The sequence below is a fragment of the Mytilus edulis genome, chromosome 9 (assembly GCF_963676685.1).
Source record: "Mytilus edulis chromosome 9, xbMytEdul2.2, whole genome shotgun sequence".
Classification (NCBI taxonomy): domain Eukaryota; kingdom Metazoa; phylum Mollusca; class Bivalvia; order Mytilida; family Mytilidae; genus Mytilus; species Mytilus edulis.
Genome location: NC_092352.1, coordinates 56571934 through 56588965, shown reverse-complemented (window position 1 = coordinate 56588965; position 17032 = coordinate 56571934). Strand labels below are relative to the sequence as shown.

At 31.0% G+C, this 17032-nt stretch overlaps 1 protein-coding gene across 1 annotated transcript in view; it reads right to left on the bottom strand.

Moving 5' to 3' along the window:
• LOC139489809 (uncharacterized) overlaps nucleotides 1–17032 on the bottom strand; it is a 204321-nt gene that overhangs the window by 139390 nt on the left and 47899 nt on the right. The window contains exons 49-65 of the mRNA XM_071276656.1: nucleotides 16463–16585; nucleotides 16021–16203; nucleotides 15138–15269; nucleotides 14275–14460; nucleotides 11973–12110; nucleotides 11123–11311; nucleotides 9095–9229; nucleotides 8170–8352; nucleotides 7647–7778; nucleotides 7114–7287; nucleotides 6410–6538; nucleotides 5043–5237; nucleotides 4731–4859; nucleotides 4103–4294; nucleotides 2175–2300; nucleotides 1563–1745; nucleotides 949–1080 (exon numbers count right to left, since the gene is read on the bottom strand). Of these exons, the coding sequence (XP_071132757.1) occupies nucleotides 949–1080; nucleotides 1563–1745; nucleotides 2175–2300; nucleotides 4103–4294; nucleotides 4731–4859; nucleotides 5043–5237; nucleotides 6410–6538; nucleotides 7114–7287; nucleotides 7647–7778; nucleotides 8170–8352; nucleotides 9095–9229; nucleotides 11123–11311; nucleotides 11973–12110; nucleotides 14275–14460; nucleotides 15138–15269; nucleotides 16021–16203; nucleotides 16463–16585 (2661 nt within the window). The remainder of the gene's footprint in view (nucleotides 1–948; nucleotides 1081–1562; nucleotides 1746–2174; nucleotides 2301–4102; nucleotides 4295–4730; nucleotides 4860–5042; nucleotides 5238–6409; nucleotides 6539–7113; nucleotides 7288–7646; nucleotides 7779–8169; nucleotides 8353–9094; nucleotides 9230–11122; nucleotides 11312–11972; nucleotides 12111–14274; nucleotides 14461–15137; nucleotides 15270–16020; nucleotides 16204–16462; nucleotides 16586–17032) is intronic.

Genomic DNA, 17032 nt, shown 5'->3' with positions numbered 1-17032 from the left:
GCTGTTTACAGTTTATCTTTATCTATAATAATATTCAAGATAATGACCAAAAACTGCAAAATTTCCTTAAATTTACCAATTAAGAGGCAGCAACCCAACAATGATTTGTTTGATTCATCTGAAAATTTCAGGGCTGATAGATCTTGACCTAATGAACATTTTAACCCCATGTCAGATTTGCTCTAAATGCTTTCGTTTTTGAGATATAATCCAAAAACTGCATTTGACCCCTATGTTCTATTTTAAGTAACGGCGGCCATGTTTTTTGACGGATCAAAAATCGAAGCACACGCTTTGTGCAGGATAATCTAAGGAACAATCATGCTAAGTTTCATTCAAATCCATTCAGCAGTTTCAGAGGAGAAGATGTTTGAAAAATTGTTAACGACGACAGACGACGACAGACGACGACGACGACGACGACGACGACGGAAGCCAAGTGATGAGAAAAGCTCACATGGCCTTTTAGGCCAGGTGAGCTAAAAATATATATATTTAAATGACAAAGATCATAGCTGTTTATATATGTCTATTATTTTGTAGAGTCTCAAAACTGCAATCAATTCCAACAGATTAATGCAACTCTAGTTTCCTATTCTAACACAGGGATCAAATTATATAAAATAAATGATAAGTTTAATTTCATTTAGTGTAAAGAGAGGGAAATCATTCTTCACAATTTCAAAATTTGCAAAATAACAAAAAAATAAATTTATAAACATGTGAAATAATTTTGTGTAAAGAACCAAGTTTACATGTTACCGTAAAATTTGACATCACAATTTAAACTTGTTTTTTTTTCCAGACTTGATGTGTTTGAGCTTTTTGATTTTATTGTTTGATGAGGGACTTTTTGTTTTAGATTTTCCTTGGAGATAGGTATTTCTGCTATTTTATTTTTTGCTGTAAAAGCAAAAACAAGTGATATTTAATAGACAATAGTATTACCTGGTACTGATCCACATTAGGTACTTCAGTCAGTGGTTTTGACACATATATAACTCCAGAATACTGATTAACACCGAAGTAATTAATTCCACCTGGTGGGTTACTGCCAGTGATAGTGTACTCCAATTCATGCTATAATGAAATATATAAGAAGTTAGCAAATCAGCCTCATTTAAAAGTCACAATTTACAATGATGGAAAATAGTTGAATAAACTACATATCATAAAGGCAGAAAAAAACAGAGATTTTAATGTAATCAAATTTACATATCAATCCAAGATTCAGTGCAATCCTACCTTCATGATCACTGATGACACAAGATGGATTAACAGACAATCGCTGTACCATCTAATGTGGGTTCATTATAAAGCATGGGATAACAATATTTGTGAACTTTCAGGTTGGTGTATAGTTAAACCAAGAAATGTTTATGCTCAATGAAGTACATATTTTTAAAAGCTTGTCAAAACCATGAATTTCAATTTTCAAAACAATATAAGTTTTCTTCTATCCTCGAAAATTGTTCCCCATGAAAATAAATGAATCCACAATATATGATAGCAGATGACAGACACCAAGGATTAACAGAAGATATTTTTAACAAATAACTTACGCTATCTGCATCAGTTGCTGTAAGTTGTACAAGACTGACTCCTACTGGGTAACTTTCGTTTATTACACGTGTATATGATGTGGGAGCAAAGGCTGGTGGAGCAGGATTACGATTGACCGTTATAGTCAAGTTTGTCTTATCTTGATCTTCTGGGTACTCCATGTCATAAACAATCAAACCAAGCTGAAATATTTTCAAATTATAATGTTGCATTGTGGGAAATTATAATGCTGACTTTAAGATAAATTCTAAGATGGTTTTATTTTAAAACATAAAATACAATAATCAGAGTTATCTTTCCCAATAAAGCAAAGTTTTTAAAAAATTTAATCTATCATAAATATTAAGTATATGGAAAAACTGTACATATATATGAAAAGTCATGTAAAAATGACTTTACCAAAATTTTCTTATTGATTAAAAATCTGGTCCAATCATTTGTGTTGTATTTTTCTTGGACAAATAAGGCCATAAATAAAAAAACATGAACATTTCATATATATCAATAACAGAGCAAAAATATGATATTACTTTATTTTAACGAAATGAATCAAAAATTCTTTTTATTTTAAATAAGTATATTTCTACCAGTTGTTTATTTTTAATACTTACTGTATATGTTTGTTCTATTGCTGTCTGTAAGCCAGCGTTGTAAACAGTTATAACTCCACTGGTAGGATTTACAGTGAAGAATCCAGGAGCTGCAGAGAAATAGTCCACTTCAAACTTTAAGGAACTCTGTGAAGAAAAAATACAACATTGTGATTAGTAATTTTTTTTATAACTTTTATGGAATTTAAACTATGCGATGAGACCCTGTATTAACAGAAGTGCAGGGGTTAAAAAATTTTGTTACAGCTAACTAGCCCAGGACTTGTTGGCAGCAGGATTTTACTAGCCCTGTTGGAAGAACTGCTAGTCCATCAAAACTGATCTGCTAGCCCTAGTATGCCTTAAAAATCAAGAGTTTGCTGCAAAATACAAAGTGGGTGTCCTTTGTTTTTAAGGAGACATTATACACTGTATTTAATCATTTTTGTTGATCTGTTGTTTATTCTTTTGGTGCTTAACCTGACTTAGTTGTTCCCATATTCAAAGCAGACTTTTATTTTGCATCTTTGGGGCAACTAACGGCAATATTCACAGAGCATTGCCCGTTTTTTCATCAGCAACAGCCAACCTTGCCAGGGGAATCATTGTGTCCCAGTTCTGCCAACTTTTCAGGAAGTGAATGCGTAATTTTTTGGCCAAATTGTAAAGATGAAAGAGAAAAAACAATAGTTCAGAGGAAAATGCCGCCAAATAAGCATAAACATGTGTGAGTCTCGCGCTAAAGACTTGGCAGCCCTTCTGTCCTGGACACCATTAATTTTTTTCCGCGGCTTTTCCCTGTCGTAATTAGCATTTTTGTGGGAAGAATTTTCAGCCTCATTACTCCTTTCATCTACCGTTTTTCGATTTGAAACTGACGAAGTTCCTGGGGTTCCCGTACTAAAATATTAAGAAATATTTTGTTGCATGGTTTCGTGCTCAAGATTTGTGCAACAAGACAGGTCAATACCAATCAATACATCATACCCCCAAATACCGTTAATTGAAAATCTCGGCACGATAAGCAATGTACAATACCCCAAGCCATGGTATGAGAAATCGACAATTTAAAGTACGAGAATTGTGATCAACACATGATTCCAGGCCACCCAGACATGCCAGAGTTATTTGTTCTATTTTTAAAATATGTACAACAGGACCTGTACAAACCAATTCAAATTCTTGAAATCCCAGATGATTTAATTTAATCGAATTGGCTAACATAGAATAGTGATGAAGGGATTTTTCACTTTCTATTTTGGAAACGTCAAGAATTTTTTTTTACTAGTCCGTCGGGCATATCGGATTACACATCTTAATTGCCCGAGGCGTAAATGATCTAGTCCCGGGCGTCGGGCTAGTGGATTTTTTAACCCCTGAAGTGGATTCGAAAAATTGTGACATTTCATATACTGTTATATGCAAAAGTGTGACCTCAAATTGTCAAAATACTGAAACATTTGTTTTGATCAGTAACAAAGTCATGATAATTATACATTAAGGTAAAACATTTGATCTTATTCCAAATATCTATTCCCTAACAGCATATGGTATTTTAGTAGAGTATGTTGTAACTAAACTTTCATATTATATTTTTTCCTCTTTGGTTTCAGAATAATAGTGACTCAGAACTTAGATTTACTAGGGCAATTCAAAATATGCCACCATTTTCTTTTCTGATATAGTAATATTATGCAATGAGGGGCTTATCTATGAGACCCATTGTTGGTTTAAGAAGGTAATAAGAGAAATTTCTTACTTTCTAAGAAAGTACATTTAGCAACTACAACCCATCGTGGAAGATCCACGATAAGGCATAGAGTGTATGGCACGGCCCCACCCTTTGATTGCAAGAAAAAAAATTAAAGAATTACACCCCTTTTAAAATTTGTAGCTCCACCCTTGACCAATAATCCTAAATTTTTATCTTATAATTTTCTACAACTTACTGTGGGTGCTATATCTCCGTCCAAGGCTGTTGCTGTAAACATGGGAACATTTATAGCCTGGTTATAATTAATAGTCTGTGTGTACGGTGTATTGGTAAATACTGGAGATTGTAGGTTCCTGGTCACCGTGACGATAACAGATGATATATCAAACTTCTCTGGATTGGAATTGTCAGTAACATTAACATTAAACTGAAAAGAAAATATCACATGGTCAAGATAATACTTCACATTGCTTCATTTCCTAAGTTTTTTCTTATTTTTCATTTTATAAAAATTAATTCATCATAGATAAGTTTTGTAAGCTAGACGAACATTTTGTCTAGGAAAGACGAATCAGTGACAATCAAATAAAGTACAAAATTTAAATTATACCTGTCAAGACCCATTTTTACATAATACAATGTAGATAAAAACATAGTATTTTTTCAGATGACGTCTGCTAACAAACTAAAAGTGCACTATTTTGTTGAGATTCATACACAGTTTTCCCTGTGTAGTCAGACATGGGAATTGATCAAATCACCCTGTATGATGATGTTTGCTAACAAACTAAACATGCACTATTTTGTTGAGATTCATACACAGTTTTCCCTGTGTAGTCAGACATGTTAATTGATCTACTCACCCTGTAAGATGTTGCCTTGCCAGCATCTGTTGTTAACAGTTTTCCCAGAGTAATTTGACCAGTTGATGGAACCATGTAGAAGTAATCTGTGACTCCTGGACTAGGGACAATGCTGTAGGTCAAAACATCCTACAATAAAAAAACACAAATAAATATAAGGTTTACTCTTCCTAATATCTACTTTAAAGCAAAACACACAAAATTAAACAGATAAATAAAAGACAAAATTGATGAAATCTAAATTATGCCATTTCTTTCAAAAGTTTTAAGTTTTGAAAACATCTGACTACTTCAAAAATTACTGGCACATACCCCTATATCAGCATCAGTAGCTGACACTTTAACGACTGGTTCTCCAAGACCTAGTTTTTCTGAGATTGCTGTAGTAGTTGTATACTGGTTTGCAGTAAACTGGGGAGCATTAACATTCCTTGTTATTGTAACCACCAGAATGTTCTTAATAGTCTGCCTTCCTTGCGGGAAATTTCTAGTGGCTTGAACTTCAACCTAAAATGGCAAAATTTTCTATTTGTAATAAATGATCTCTAAACATGATGGTGTTTCTTGGGTATGTTCACACTTTTCCTTTCCCAATAATATGTAAATATAGATAGAAAAGAAAGAAATATTCAAAAAATATTGAATTTTTACCACTTTTTGTTGCTTTGATAACTCATGGAATGAAGAAGTTTTCTCAATTAAAGTTCTTTTCAATTTTTTGCATAGAAAAACATGGGAAAAAATCTGAATTTACAATGTATCATACAATAATGTATTTATGTTGTTATTAACGGAATAATATATCTCCCTTTAATGAGAAGTAATTTGTAATACAGATTTAAACAGGCTAGGTAGGTTAACAGCATACTACTCATTCATACTTTCGAACTTTAACTATTGTCCAGTAATTTGGCACTACTGTAGTGAAAAAAATTCTTTTAAAATGGAAAAAATTCAAGAAAGAGCTCTAAGATTCATTTATGAAGATTATGATATTCCTTACGAAAAATTGCTAGAAAAATCTAAATTACCATCTTTAAAAATAAGAAGAATAAAAACAATTGCAATAGAAACATTTAAAATAATTCACCAAAAAAGTCCGAGCTACCTTCATGATTTGATTGATATAAAAATTAACAAGTATGATTTAAGATCACAGGAAACAGCAGTACTCCCAAGAGTTTGAACTACTAAATATGGCTTAAGATCATTTCGCTATAATGCTGCACAAATCTGGAATGAGCTACCGAACCATTGTAGAGTGGAAACATCTTTCGACCAATTCAAAAAATTGGTACAAACAAGGGATCCAAGTAACAGCTCATGCCAGTGCAGTGCATGCATATAGTGTTTATGCCTGTTTTATTTTACTTTTATTTTCTGTGTGACTATTTGATTTGTGCAATCTTATTATTAACTTGTGCTATGTTTTAAGTGTACTATATGCTTTTAACTTATATATGTCATTATGGTATCTTACTATGCATTATATGTTTAAAATTGTGTTGTTTTCATGACTTTTGTATTGTGTGTGTGTGTATTGTATTTTGTTATTAAGTCGATTTGAAAAGCTCACTAGAGCTTGTGTTATGTAGTTTATTGAATATCGACTCTAAATAAAACTTTGAATTGAATTGAATTGAATAGACTTTCAAGAAAGGTCAAACTGTTATTCTTACCTCAAAACTTGGTCTCCTAGATGGATCGGATGTTAATAACTTTTTCAAAGTTAAAGCACCAGTGTCTTTATTGATTTGAAAGTAATCACCGGCATCTGATAACCCAGTTATAGAATATTCGATTCCAGGCTGAAAAAAATTAAGGTCAATTTACTACAATAATATCAAGGTCATTTCACTACAAAACTATCAAGGTCATTTTACTTCAAAAATATCAAAGTTATTTTACTACAACATATCAAGGTCATTTTACTACAAAAATATCAAGGTCATTTACTACAAAAATATCAAGGTCATTTTACTTCAAAAATATACCAAGGTTATTTTTCTACAAAAATATCAAGGTTAAAAGACTACAAAAACATCAAGGTCATTTTACTACAAGATTGTCATTTCCTAGTATTACTAAATTTCCGTAGTACATACTCTAATTCATTTTACACCTCATCTGATATGAGTAATTTGACAGATTTTTTGCGTTTTTGATCAACGCAATAATAGCTATACTTAATCAATAAAATTCATTAAATTCCCCCATCAAAGCTAAATATACTATATACTATATACCGTATCCATTGATTCTCATCTTTAATATCTTACAAAAATAATCTTATCTGAAAACATAAGCCAATCTCCTTTGTAAATATTGTTACTGCTGATTAAGTGAATTATAAAAAGCGATTGGTCAAAGTTGAAATACTGACCGGTGGAGTTGCCTGGATTGTCCTAATCAAAGCTCCTGTTGCTTCATTCTCTGTGATGGTCTCGGTCCAATCAGCTGTTACCCATAAGAGAGTGGCATCAACAGAGACAGTAACAGATAGGGTACCAGTAGTAGACAGGGCAGGTTTTCCTCCATCTTGTGCACGAATCAAAACCTGTAAAATGGTGTGTAAGTCAGTTATAAAATTTCAATAACATTATATAAACACAAATATGTATATGTATTTTTGTGTAAGTTTATATGTTTTTCAACTTTTTAAGAGTTTAAATCGTAGAGAAATTATAAATAACATAATGTTTTTTTATTCTTTTTGTACATAATAGATTAAATGTTTGAAAATCTTGACAAGAAGTAGCCAAACAAGCCATGAACCATGTATGTGAAAGTGTCTTCTCATTCCAAACAAGCCATCATGCATATCCAAATTTAAGATATGGGCAGGACTTTTAAATAAAATACTTCCTTTAACAACTACCCTTAAAGAATTTTGTATATTTACTTAGATATACTTACAGTAAATGGACTAATATTACTGCCAGCTATAGAAGATTTGAGTGACACCACACCTGTGTCTGGCTGGATGAAGAAGAATGGTGAAGCAGGAGTATTTTCAACCAGAGAGTAGGTTATCTCATTGTACGGAGCCTAAAATGGAATATAAGTTAAACATATATATGAATAGAAAATAAGAATCATATTATTACAGCTATTTTATTGTCCTGAATAAAGTCATCTTCTGTAATCCAGTGTGCAAAATTCTTTGCACAAGTATAAAATATAATTATTTGGAATCGAACCTCAAATTTACTTAGTTAAAATCAAAAGGTAAAAAGAGCTTCATAGCCTTATTCAAATACTTCAGAAACAATTTCTTTTTTGCCTTGTATAATGGCTTTGGAAATAGACCTTATGTACTGCCTCTTAAACAAATATTACTTATTTGGACTTGGTACTGGTACTGGAATCAATTTTTTATTTTAGTATTGAACATCGTTTTTTTTTCTTCTTCATATGAAAAATAAAAAATATTTTTTACCTTAGGATCATTATCTTGTGCTGTTACCGTGGTTATTGCCTCACCAACAGGGGTATTCTCCAGTATTGTGGTGTTGAAAGTACCGGCAAAAAATGGCGGAAGCATATTCCTATTGACATTTATCTGGATTGAATCAATGGAATTTCTAGGAGGGGAACCACCATCTTGAATAAATAGTCTTATCTATAATGAAAAAAAAGTTCATGAACTTGGTCTGCTTTAAATTGTTTAAATACTGTTTAAAATATATTAATACTTTTCATCAATATAAAAAAATATCTTAAAAATTTGCATTTACTTCACCAGTACTATTGTTTGAAAAAAAGTAAATGAATTTGACAACTATTGTTCAAAAATGTTTCAAATACATCTATATTTGTTATAAATGAAAAACGGGTTCTTAAAATAGACGAAATTTCTACCTTTACTTAAATTAGCCGTTTCAGAATCTAAAGAATCATGGGTAATTTTATTGTTCGTACCCCAAAATGAAAATAACGCTACGTCATTGGTTAAATTTCCATTGTTTATGACATTTTTAACCAATCAGGACGTTGTGGTGTACACTTTTGAAAATATTACCCAGGATGCATTAGATTCTGAAACGGCGAATTGGTAAACTTGTATTGTACTGTAAATTCTGAAATTATTAAGTGCATTATAATTAAGATTTTGTCATTTTTGACTGAAATGTGATTTTTGATATTTTGCAATATTGAGAAAAATCCTGTTTAATTCATATTAAAAATTCCAAATGTGAGTTAAAATGATTGCAAATATAACCCTGTAGCATTTTTCGCAATAATAAAAACATTGCAATAATTTCTGAATTTGCATTACACAAAGTACAATTTAATAATTAAAAGAAATTTCATAACAATATCAATGGTCAACAATTTTAAGACTCCATACATGAAGAGCTTACCGTATAACTTTCAGCAGAGTCTGCAGCTAAAGTGGCAGCATCTGCCACTCTGATGGTATTTCCTTGAAGTTTAAAGATGTTGACAGCAGTGGCGCCATCTCCAATAACTTGGATGGTGTATGTGTTGAAAGGATTCTGGAATCAAAATTTATATATTATATAAATGTATATTTTTTTCATGAAATAAACTTCTCTGAAAAAAATTCTAATCTCAAGTTTAATACAATTTCACATCTTTTAGATATTAAAATAATGAAGAAAAAAAACGGAAAATTTTTAAATATTTTTTTTTCAAACCCAGAAACATTTCTAGGAAATATTTTAAAGGCCACCAAATTATATTTTTACAGCAACCAAGGAAAATATCTGTACTGAATAGAAAAATCAAGATATATTTACTTTTGTTTTATGAAAAATTCACACAAAACTAACATGATTAATTTTCAACTTAAATATATTCAAAAAATGAATTGTTAATTCACCGCAAAGCCATCTGACAAAAAAAACAAAACATTTATTACAAATGCCCCTGTCATATTTTTACTCCTATTTCCTTAAGCAACATAAAATTATCAATCTTAGACTCATGCAAATAAAACATTTTCCTCTCTTTAAAATTGCATGCAAACATAAAAAAAAACACCCTGAACAGTCAAATAAATTTACTGAAGCATCAATATCCCAACTTAATTCTAAAACTTAAACTCTCTCCTCTGACATGCAATTAGGGCTGTTCCATTAAATTGTATGTGGGAGAGTAAGAAGTGACTTTCAAATTGTCCCTACACCTGAGAACCATCTTTTAGATAATTTTGCAAAATGGTAATACCGGGTAGACGCATACAGTAAAAAGATCAATGACCCACAATCAATAATTAAACTTCCCTTCCTACCATCTCACATACATTTTAATGGAAAGCATGATCACAAAACATTTAAAAACATAACATTTGTTATTTTTCAACTTTTTTTTTTTTTTTTTTTTAAAGATTTCATCCATTTTCAATACATACTGTACTGTTCCCATCACTGTCTGTTAAATTCTGTTTGAAATTACATCAATCTTAACTTTAAATCATATATATTCGACAATGATAATTAGATACTAAAAGAACAAAATTATCTACCAAATCATGTCTTATGTCATTTTTGATTTATGAATAATCATAAATATTGATATAAAGGCTACAAAGAATTAAAGTATTAAAATTCAAAATTTCATAGCTTAAAATCTCTACAAAGAATTAAAAGTATTAAAATTCAAAATTTCATAGCTTAAAATCTTTGACTACCATGAAGTTTTTTGTCAAATAGACTCCAGTATTATAAATAGTATTTCTGAGATTGTCTAATTTCAATGGATTTTTTCTTAGTCACTATGAACTAATTGATTTTCTGTAACCTGAATAAAAAAAAATGCATTTACCATGGATTCATTGATTTTCATGGATACCAAGTTCTAAGATTGATGGAAATTTGCATTTTTGTGAATACTTAATTTCCTGGTTTTGTTAAAGTCTACATATAAGTCTTGAAAATTTATCAAGGTGGTATCTAACACTACAGGGAGATAACTCTGTAAAATCAGCTAAACGTTTGAATTATGTTGCATTGTTAAGGGAATATTAAGCTTCTCAATGATCAATATTGGTGTTTGTCAAACTGCTATATAACCAGTGTAATTTTTCTGATAAAAGGGTTGGTTCAAATTTTTTGAAATTTTTACATTTTTTCACAGGGTCAAAGTAAATACTTTGTCAAAATGTTAGGAAAATTAAACGAGCCAAATTAATTTTAGTGACGGTGTTGGGTACCACCTTAAATGCTGAATATTTAAATTCATGGTTGACTTTACCTTTGAAATAGAAATCCTGCAATAATAATGAATTCACAATATAAAATGCCACAATGTATACCCTGTTGTTTGCATCAATGGTATTATACATAGTTACAATGGCCTATAATTGATTTTCTGCAACCCACAAAAAAGGTGGTATATTTCAAAGATTAATATAACAATATACATACCCTGTCGTCTAAATCAGTGGGATTGAATGTTGTCACAACTGAGTCGTTATTAATTGTCCTATCAATTCTGACAGAATCGAGAAGGTTTAGTTGTGGATCATTCAAGTTACGATGGACTGTTACCGTGACAGTAGCAGTATTGGTACCAGCCTGAGATGGTGTTCCTTTATCTTTGACTGTGACAGTGAACTGCAGAAAAAGTTTTCAAATGTTTAAATGTTTCAAAAATTTTATCAGTATACAATACATTTTGACATCTAGATAGGTAATTTTTCATTTCATAAAATAAATTTCAAGAGCTATTTAAGCCTCACACTGAAATTCTTGTTTATCTTGTATAACTATTGGTGTGCAAATTTATCATCCTGTGTTGATCAGCAAAATCTTTAATTTAAAGTAACAAGTAACAATAAGTATTTTCTATTTGAGGGAAGAAAAATCATGTCTGTTTTACAGTTTAAGAAAATGCAATTTGTGTGAACACTTTAAAAAATTGAAATTTCTGATATAAATAAAAGCCTTTTTATGCTTTGTAAATCAAATTAAACTTAAACATGTTAAATCCATTTCCATTGACACATCCACAATTCCAACGTTTAATTCAATATGAAGGAATTAAATTTACAAAAACATTTTTCAGCTCATTTTTAAAGAGTTGATTATCTTCAGTATAAAGAAAAAGATAGTCAGTGGATTCATTAAATTTTCGTGTATTGCTGAAAACTTGCATTTTATGGATATTTGATTTCGTGGTTTTGCCAATCTCTCTATACTAAGTATATTAACCCACGAAAATTGGTATACAATGAATAAAAAGAACCTACAGTATAGTAGAATATTTTCAACTTACCGTATAAACCAGTGTTTTATCTGCATCAGCCATCAAATACTGTTTGACAGACACTTTTCCATTACTAGTATCAACTTGGAAATAGGTCGAGTCCTTGACATCTCCGACTAATGTGTATTCTAATTCATTGTGTGGTGCCTGTCATGTGTAAAGGTAATATTATTCGCATATTTGTAAATGTGTTCAATGTAAGCAATGTATACACATGGAAAAAAGTATTGCAACACCAAATTGAAATTCAAATTAAAAAAACACTTTTAATTTTTTTGTTAAATAATTTGTTGAAATAGAACTAATTAAACATTATTCAAATATCACCTGAGTTTAATCAATAAATATCGACTCTATCAGTTCTTATCTGCACATGCAGGTACTGTACTCGTAAACACTAAAACAGCTGTTTTTATCCTCATTGTTTTTAACACTTAAAATAACCAAGTTTATAAATTTATGTGATTGAGACCTTGTAATTGGTCATCCACAACTCATAACTACAGCAAGATGGCAGATAATCAGCATGAGGGAAGCAGGTATGTTGCTGTGACAATTGCACATATTGTTGGTCATCACCATTCCAGTAGAAGTCGTTTTGAGAATAAAAATCAGTCAAGAAACGATGTTAAAGACCTTCCGAGGTCAAGAAGACCCCCTATAACATCTGCTAGTGAATATCAAGCATAATGAAGGTTGGTCGGAAGGAAACCCATTGCAAACAATACAATCCTAAAAAGAGAGTGATGACCATACAGGAGCCTTTAAACAAGAACTGCTCGAGATTGGTTCATCGCTACTGGTTATCGTGCGATAATACAATTTCGGGGACCTTTGGCTACGAACAGACACACAGATTCGCGTATCCAATATAGTGCAGAGTTCGCCAAAGTTGGAAATTGACGTCGTGGAGGAAGATCCATTGTTCCAATGGAATTCGGTTTATCTTCCTTGGCCCAATCATAGTCCGAATTTGAACCATATCGAGCATATATGGTACACTATTGGGCGTAAAGTGCACGAAAGGACATCCCAGTTCAAACACGTCATGAAATAAACAATACCCTTCGTCAAGAATGGTTGCTGCTACCTTAGCAACAAATTAGTCGACTTATGACAGGAATCAGAAGACGTTAAGATGCGGTTATCCGTTTGAATGGAGGCTGCGCACAAATTCTTTGGCGTATAACGATCAACCATGATGTGAACAATCATCTAAAGATTAATTTTGAAATGTCTGACATTGTAAAGTTCGACTACAGCAAAAGTTGTAAAATGCATTTTTTTTGTACCAAAAACACTTCATTTTGTTATAAAAAATTTTGTTAGATAAAACTTTTTTTTTCATTAATTTTTTGTTCGTTTTAATGCCAATTAATGTCATCATTAACTACGTTTCAATATTATTTTACAAATATTTTATCATATTCCATCCAAAATAAGAGACTGATTTTTCAAGTAGTTTTAAAAAATCAAGGTGTTGCAATAGCAATACTTTTTTCCATGTGTATATACGTGTATATTAAATCTAGGAATCTTAAATAAAAGTTCAAAATAAACACAACAACAAATTTGTAAAAGTTACATAGCAACATTTATCCTATTGCAAAAAAAATGCATATAACATTACAAAGGGACATGGGCTTTGCTCATTTTTGAAGTTTGTATGGTGGTATACATCTGTTAATTTCTGTGTCATATGGTCTCCTGTGCATAGTGGTCTCATTGGCAATCAAACCACATCTTTTTTTTTATAATTACTAGAGAACTGTAAAAGTGACACAATCCAAATTCAGACTTGATCTGTGTTTTATGGTAATCAGCATTTGAGTATAAGTTTGGTTAAGGCCAACTAAAGTAAGAGAATTTAAACCAATTTTTGGACGTACGTACAGACAAGGGTAAAGCTTTATGCACCCTCCATTCCAGCAAGGGCATAAAAAGAGAACAAATCAGATAAAAAGAAAAACATCTGTATAGAGTTGTAACGATGCAGAATATATTTATGTTTTCAAACTTCCACCTATTGTGGTTTGCAAAACATTCATTTCTGTACATCTCTTCTTGAAAAACTATTGCTTTCATCATTTCAATAAAGTACAATGCAACTTGACTAATCCGACACCTGATTATTCCAACACCCTGCTTTAACTGACACATTATCATGGTCCCAAAATATACCTATCCTTGCAGAAAAACCTGAGTAATCCGACACCCTGCTTAATCTGTCATTATTTTCTAGTCCCCTGATGTATCGGATAACACAGGTTGCACTGTATATGCAAAAAATATAAGTTTTATTTCCACTTACTATATTATCCCCATCATTAGCATTGACATCAGCTATTTCTACACCAGGTGTTTGAGTTTCCAGGATATCTGCATTATAACTGGTTTGTGTGAAAAATGGAGCATTCAGGTTACGAGTCACATTCACCAACAGGATACCAGTAGCAGACTTAGGTGGGCTTCCTCCATCTTGTGCTACCACTCGTACCTGTAACAATCATGTTTTGTTTAAAGTTAACTTGTTCCTTACATTTTTATTTACAATGATTGTAACCTGAATTCACTTAAAAATATTTATTTTCTAAATGAAATATACTGCATCTTCAATTTACACCAAAATATTTCAAGCAAATATAAACTCTTTTGCTATTTGAGATTCAACAACTCTTGACTTAAAATTTTATAAAATATATTTTTTCAAATGAAATATAAAATAACAAATAGATACTGCATCTTCAATTTACACCAAAACAATTCAAGCAAATATAAACTCTTTTGCTATTTGAGATTCAACAACTCTTGACTAAACATTTTATAATCTCTGACCTATTGATATCAATAAACAAGCTCTTCTTCTATGTGACATCATACATTGTCTCTAGCAAGATCAAATTTTAGAGAGACATCTGTGTTAACTAATAACAGCGGACAAATATCCACAAACCTTATTTTTTCAACGTGAATATCATTTTTTCTTCTTCTCTCTCTTTTTTTGTGTACATATGTTTATAAAATTGTAAATATTACTATTTCAAATACCATGCTCTAACACATAACAATGTTATAAAAATTGTAATAATACATTTACTTAACAACACATTCATAAATATATAAAACATTTTCATAAATGTTCTAACAAATTAAAAACAATCTACTATTCAATACCTGATAGTATTCTCCTTGATCAGCTTGCAGATTGCCGATGACTGCTATACCTCCGCCATTCTGGTTGATTGTAAACAGTGTGGTAGACGACTCATCACCTATGATGCTATAACTCACAGTACCAAATGGACTCTGTCAACAGCAATTAACATACTGTAAACCAACTTATTTTCTAGGATACTTTATTTCGCGTTTAGCCCTTTCGGGTCCATTTCACGGAAATTTAATTTTGCGATTTTCTTATTAACTTGATGTAGTTAAATAAGGAAAGATCCAAAGTTTACATATTCACGACAAATTTAATTCGCGTTATTTTTCTACTCGCGACAATAAATCGCTCGCGAAATTAGTTGGTTTACAGTATACAAATACCCATATTGATTAAGATGTCTTTAAAAATTTACAGAACTTGCCTTTTAAGATCAATATCTTTTTTATGTAGTTCTATATTTTAAATGAGATTTTTAAATATATTTTCTCATTTACCAAGTAAATTAGGAATATTTGTTATCCTCTAAAGTTCTGACTATAACTATACGAACATTACATGCTTTCTAATGAAATAAAACATTTTTTTTTTAATTTCACATTTATTGCATACTCATTAAGATCATTTAATTAAACAAAAAATCAGATTTTTTTTAACTTATACTAATAGCAGGGATCTCAAACAAAGCTTCTTCTGGAGTTGGTTTCACAAAAAAAAATACAACTAAAATTAATCTTAAGTACTATGTATTGTTCATGACTTACAACCAATCTTATTCGCAAGTTTTTAGGTGAAATCGACTACAAGATACTAAATCATGTGAGTTGAGTATAATAAGAATAACGAATGTGTATGTATACGGGCTTTACATCACATGGCCTTATTAATACCTACCACTGTATCATCATCAGTAGCATTTGCTGTGAAGAAAGTCCCAGACTGTGTTGGCTGTATTCTGATACTGTTTGGTAGGTTGTTAAATACTGGCGTCTGCAAATTCCTCTGAACTGTAATGGTCACAGGTATGTTCTGACTTCTGCCTGCTTGAGTGCCACCATCTTCGGCATAAATATTAAACTGAAAAGAAAAATCATAAAGATTAGTGATAGTTCATTTGAAACGGGGGTCTTATTCAGTTCATTTAAAACGGGAGTCTAGTTTAAGAAGAATATATTAAGCCAGTTTATTATGACAAACCATATTTGCAAGTTTGATTTTTTTTTTAACTGAATTTAAAAACCCCATCATACCTCTAAGAATTTAGTTTTTAAATCACCTACAATTCCTTCCCCCTTTTCCCTCAAAAGGCAACAAAATAGAACTCTTATAAACATACTGTGAACGTAGTCTGTGTTTCTCCTGTAAGTGTTCTTCTAACAGTAATCCATCCAGTTGAGGGATCAACTAAAAATCTGGCATCACCTCCATCGATCTTGTAGTTTACAAAGTTGTATGGTGACTGAAATACATGGTAAATTCAAATAAAATATGTCTGCCATAAAAACAAATATAGAATTCGAAATCAAACAAGCCCACTCTAAGATTATAAGGAATTTTATGAAAAAGTTGCGTTAAAATGGTTTTGTAGAAAAATTTGTCTGAGGATGAATTTCTAAAAAATAATATTGTGTTACCATTCAAAACATTAACAGAATGATGAACTTACTTACATATAAAATTATAAAAAAACATAACTCAAGAATGGTAATAGTGAAGCCAAGCCATTCAAATTTGATCTGACTTTTGTAGTAATAAGCATTGTGTATATATATAAGTTTCATAACATTTGGTTGCAGTTCACTTAATTTACAAAAATGAAACGCAGCAATTTTTCCAAACAATGTCTCTGTAGAGATGCATGAGACCAAAATATTTGAAAATCTGAATCAAACAAATAATTATATTA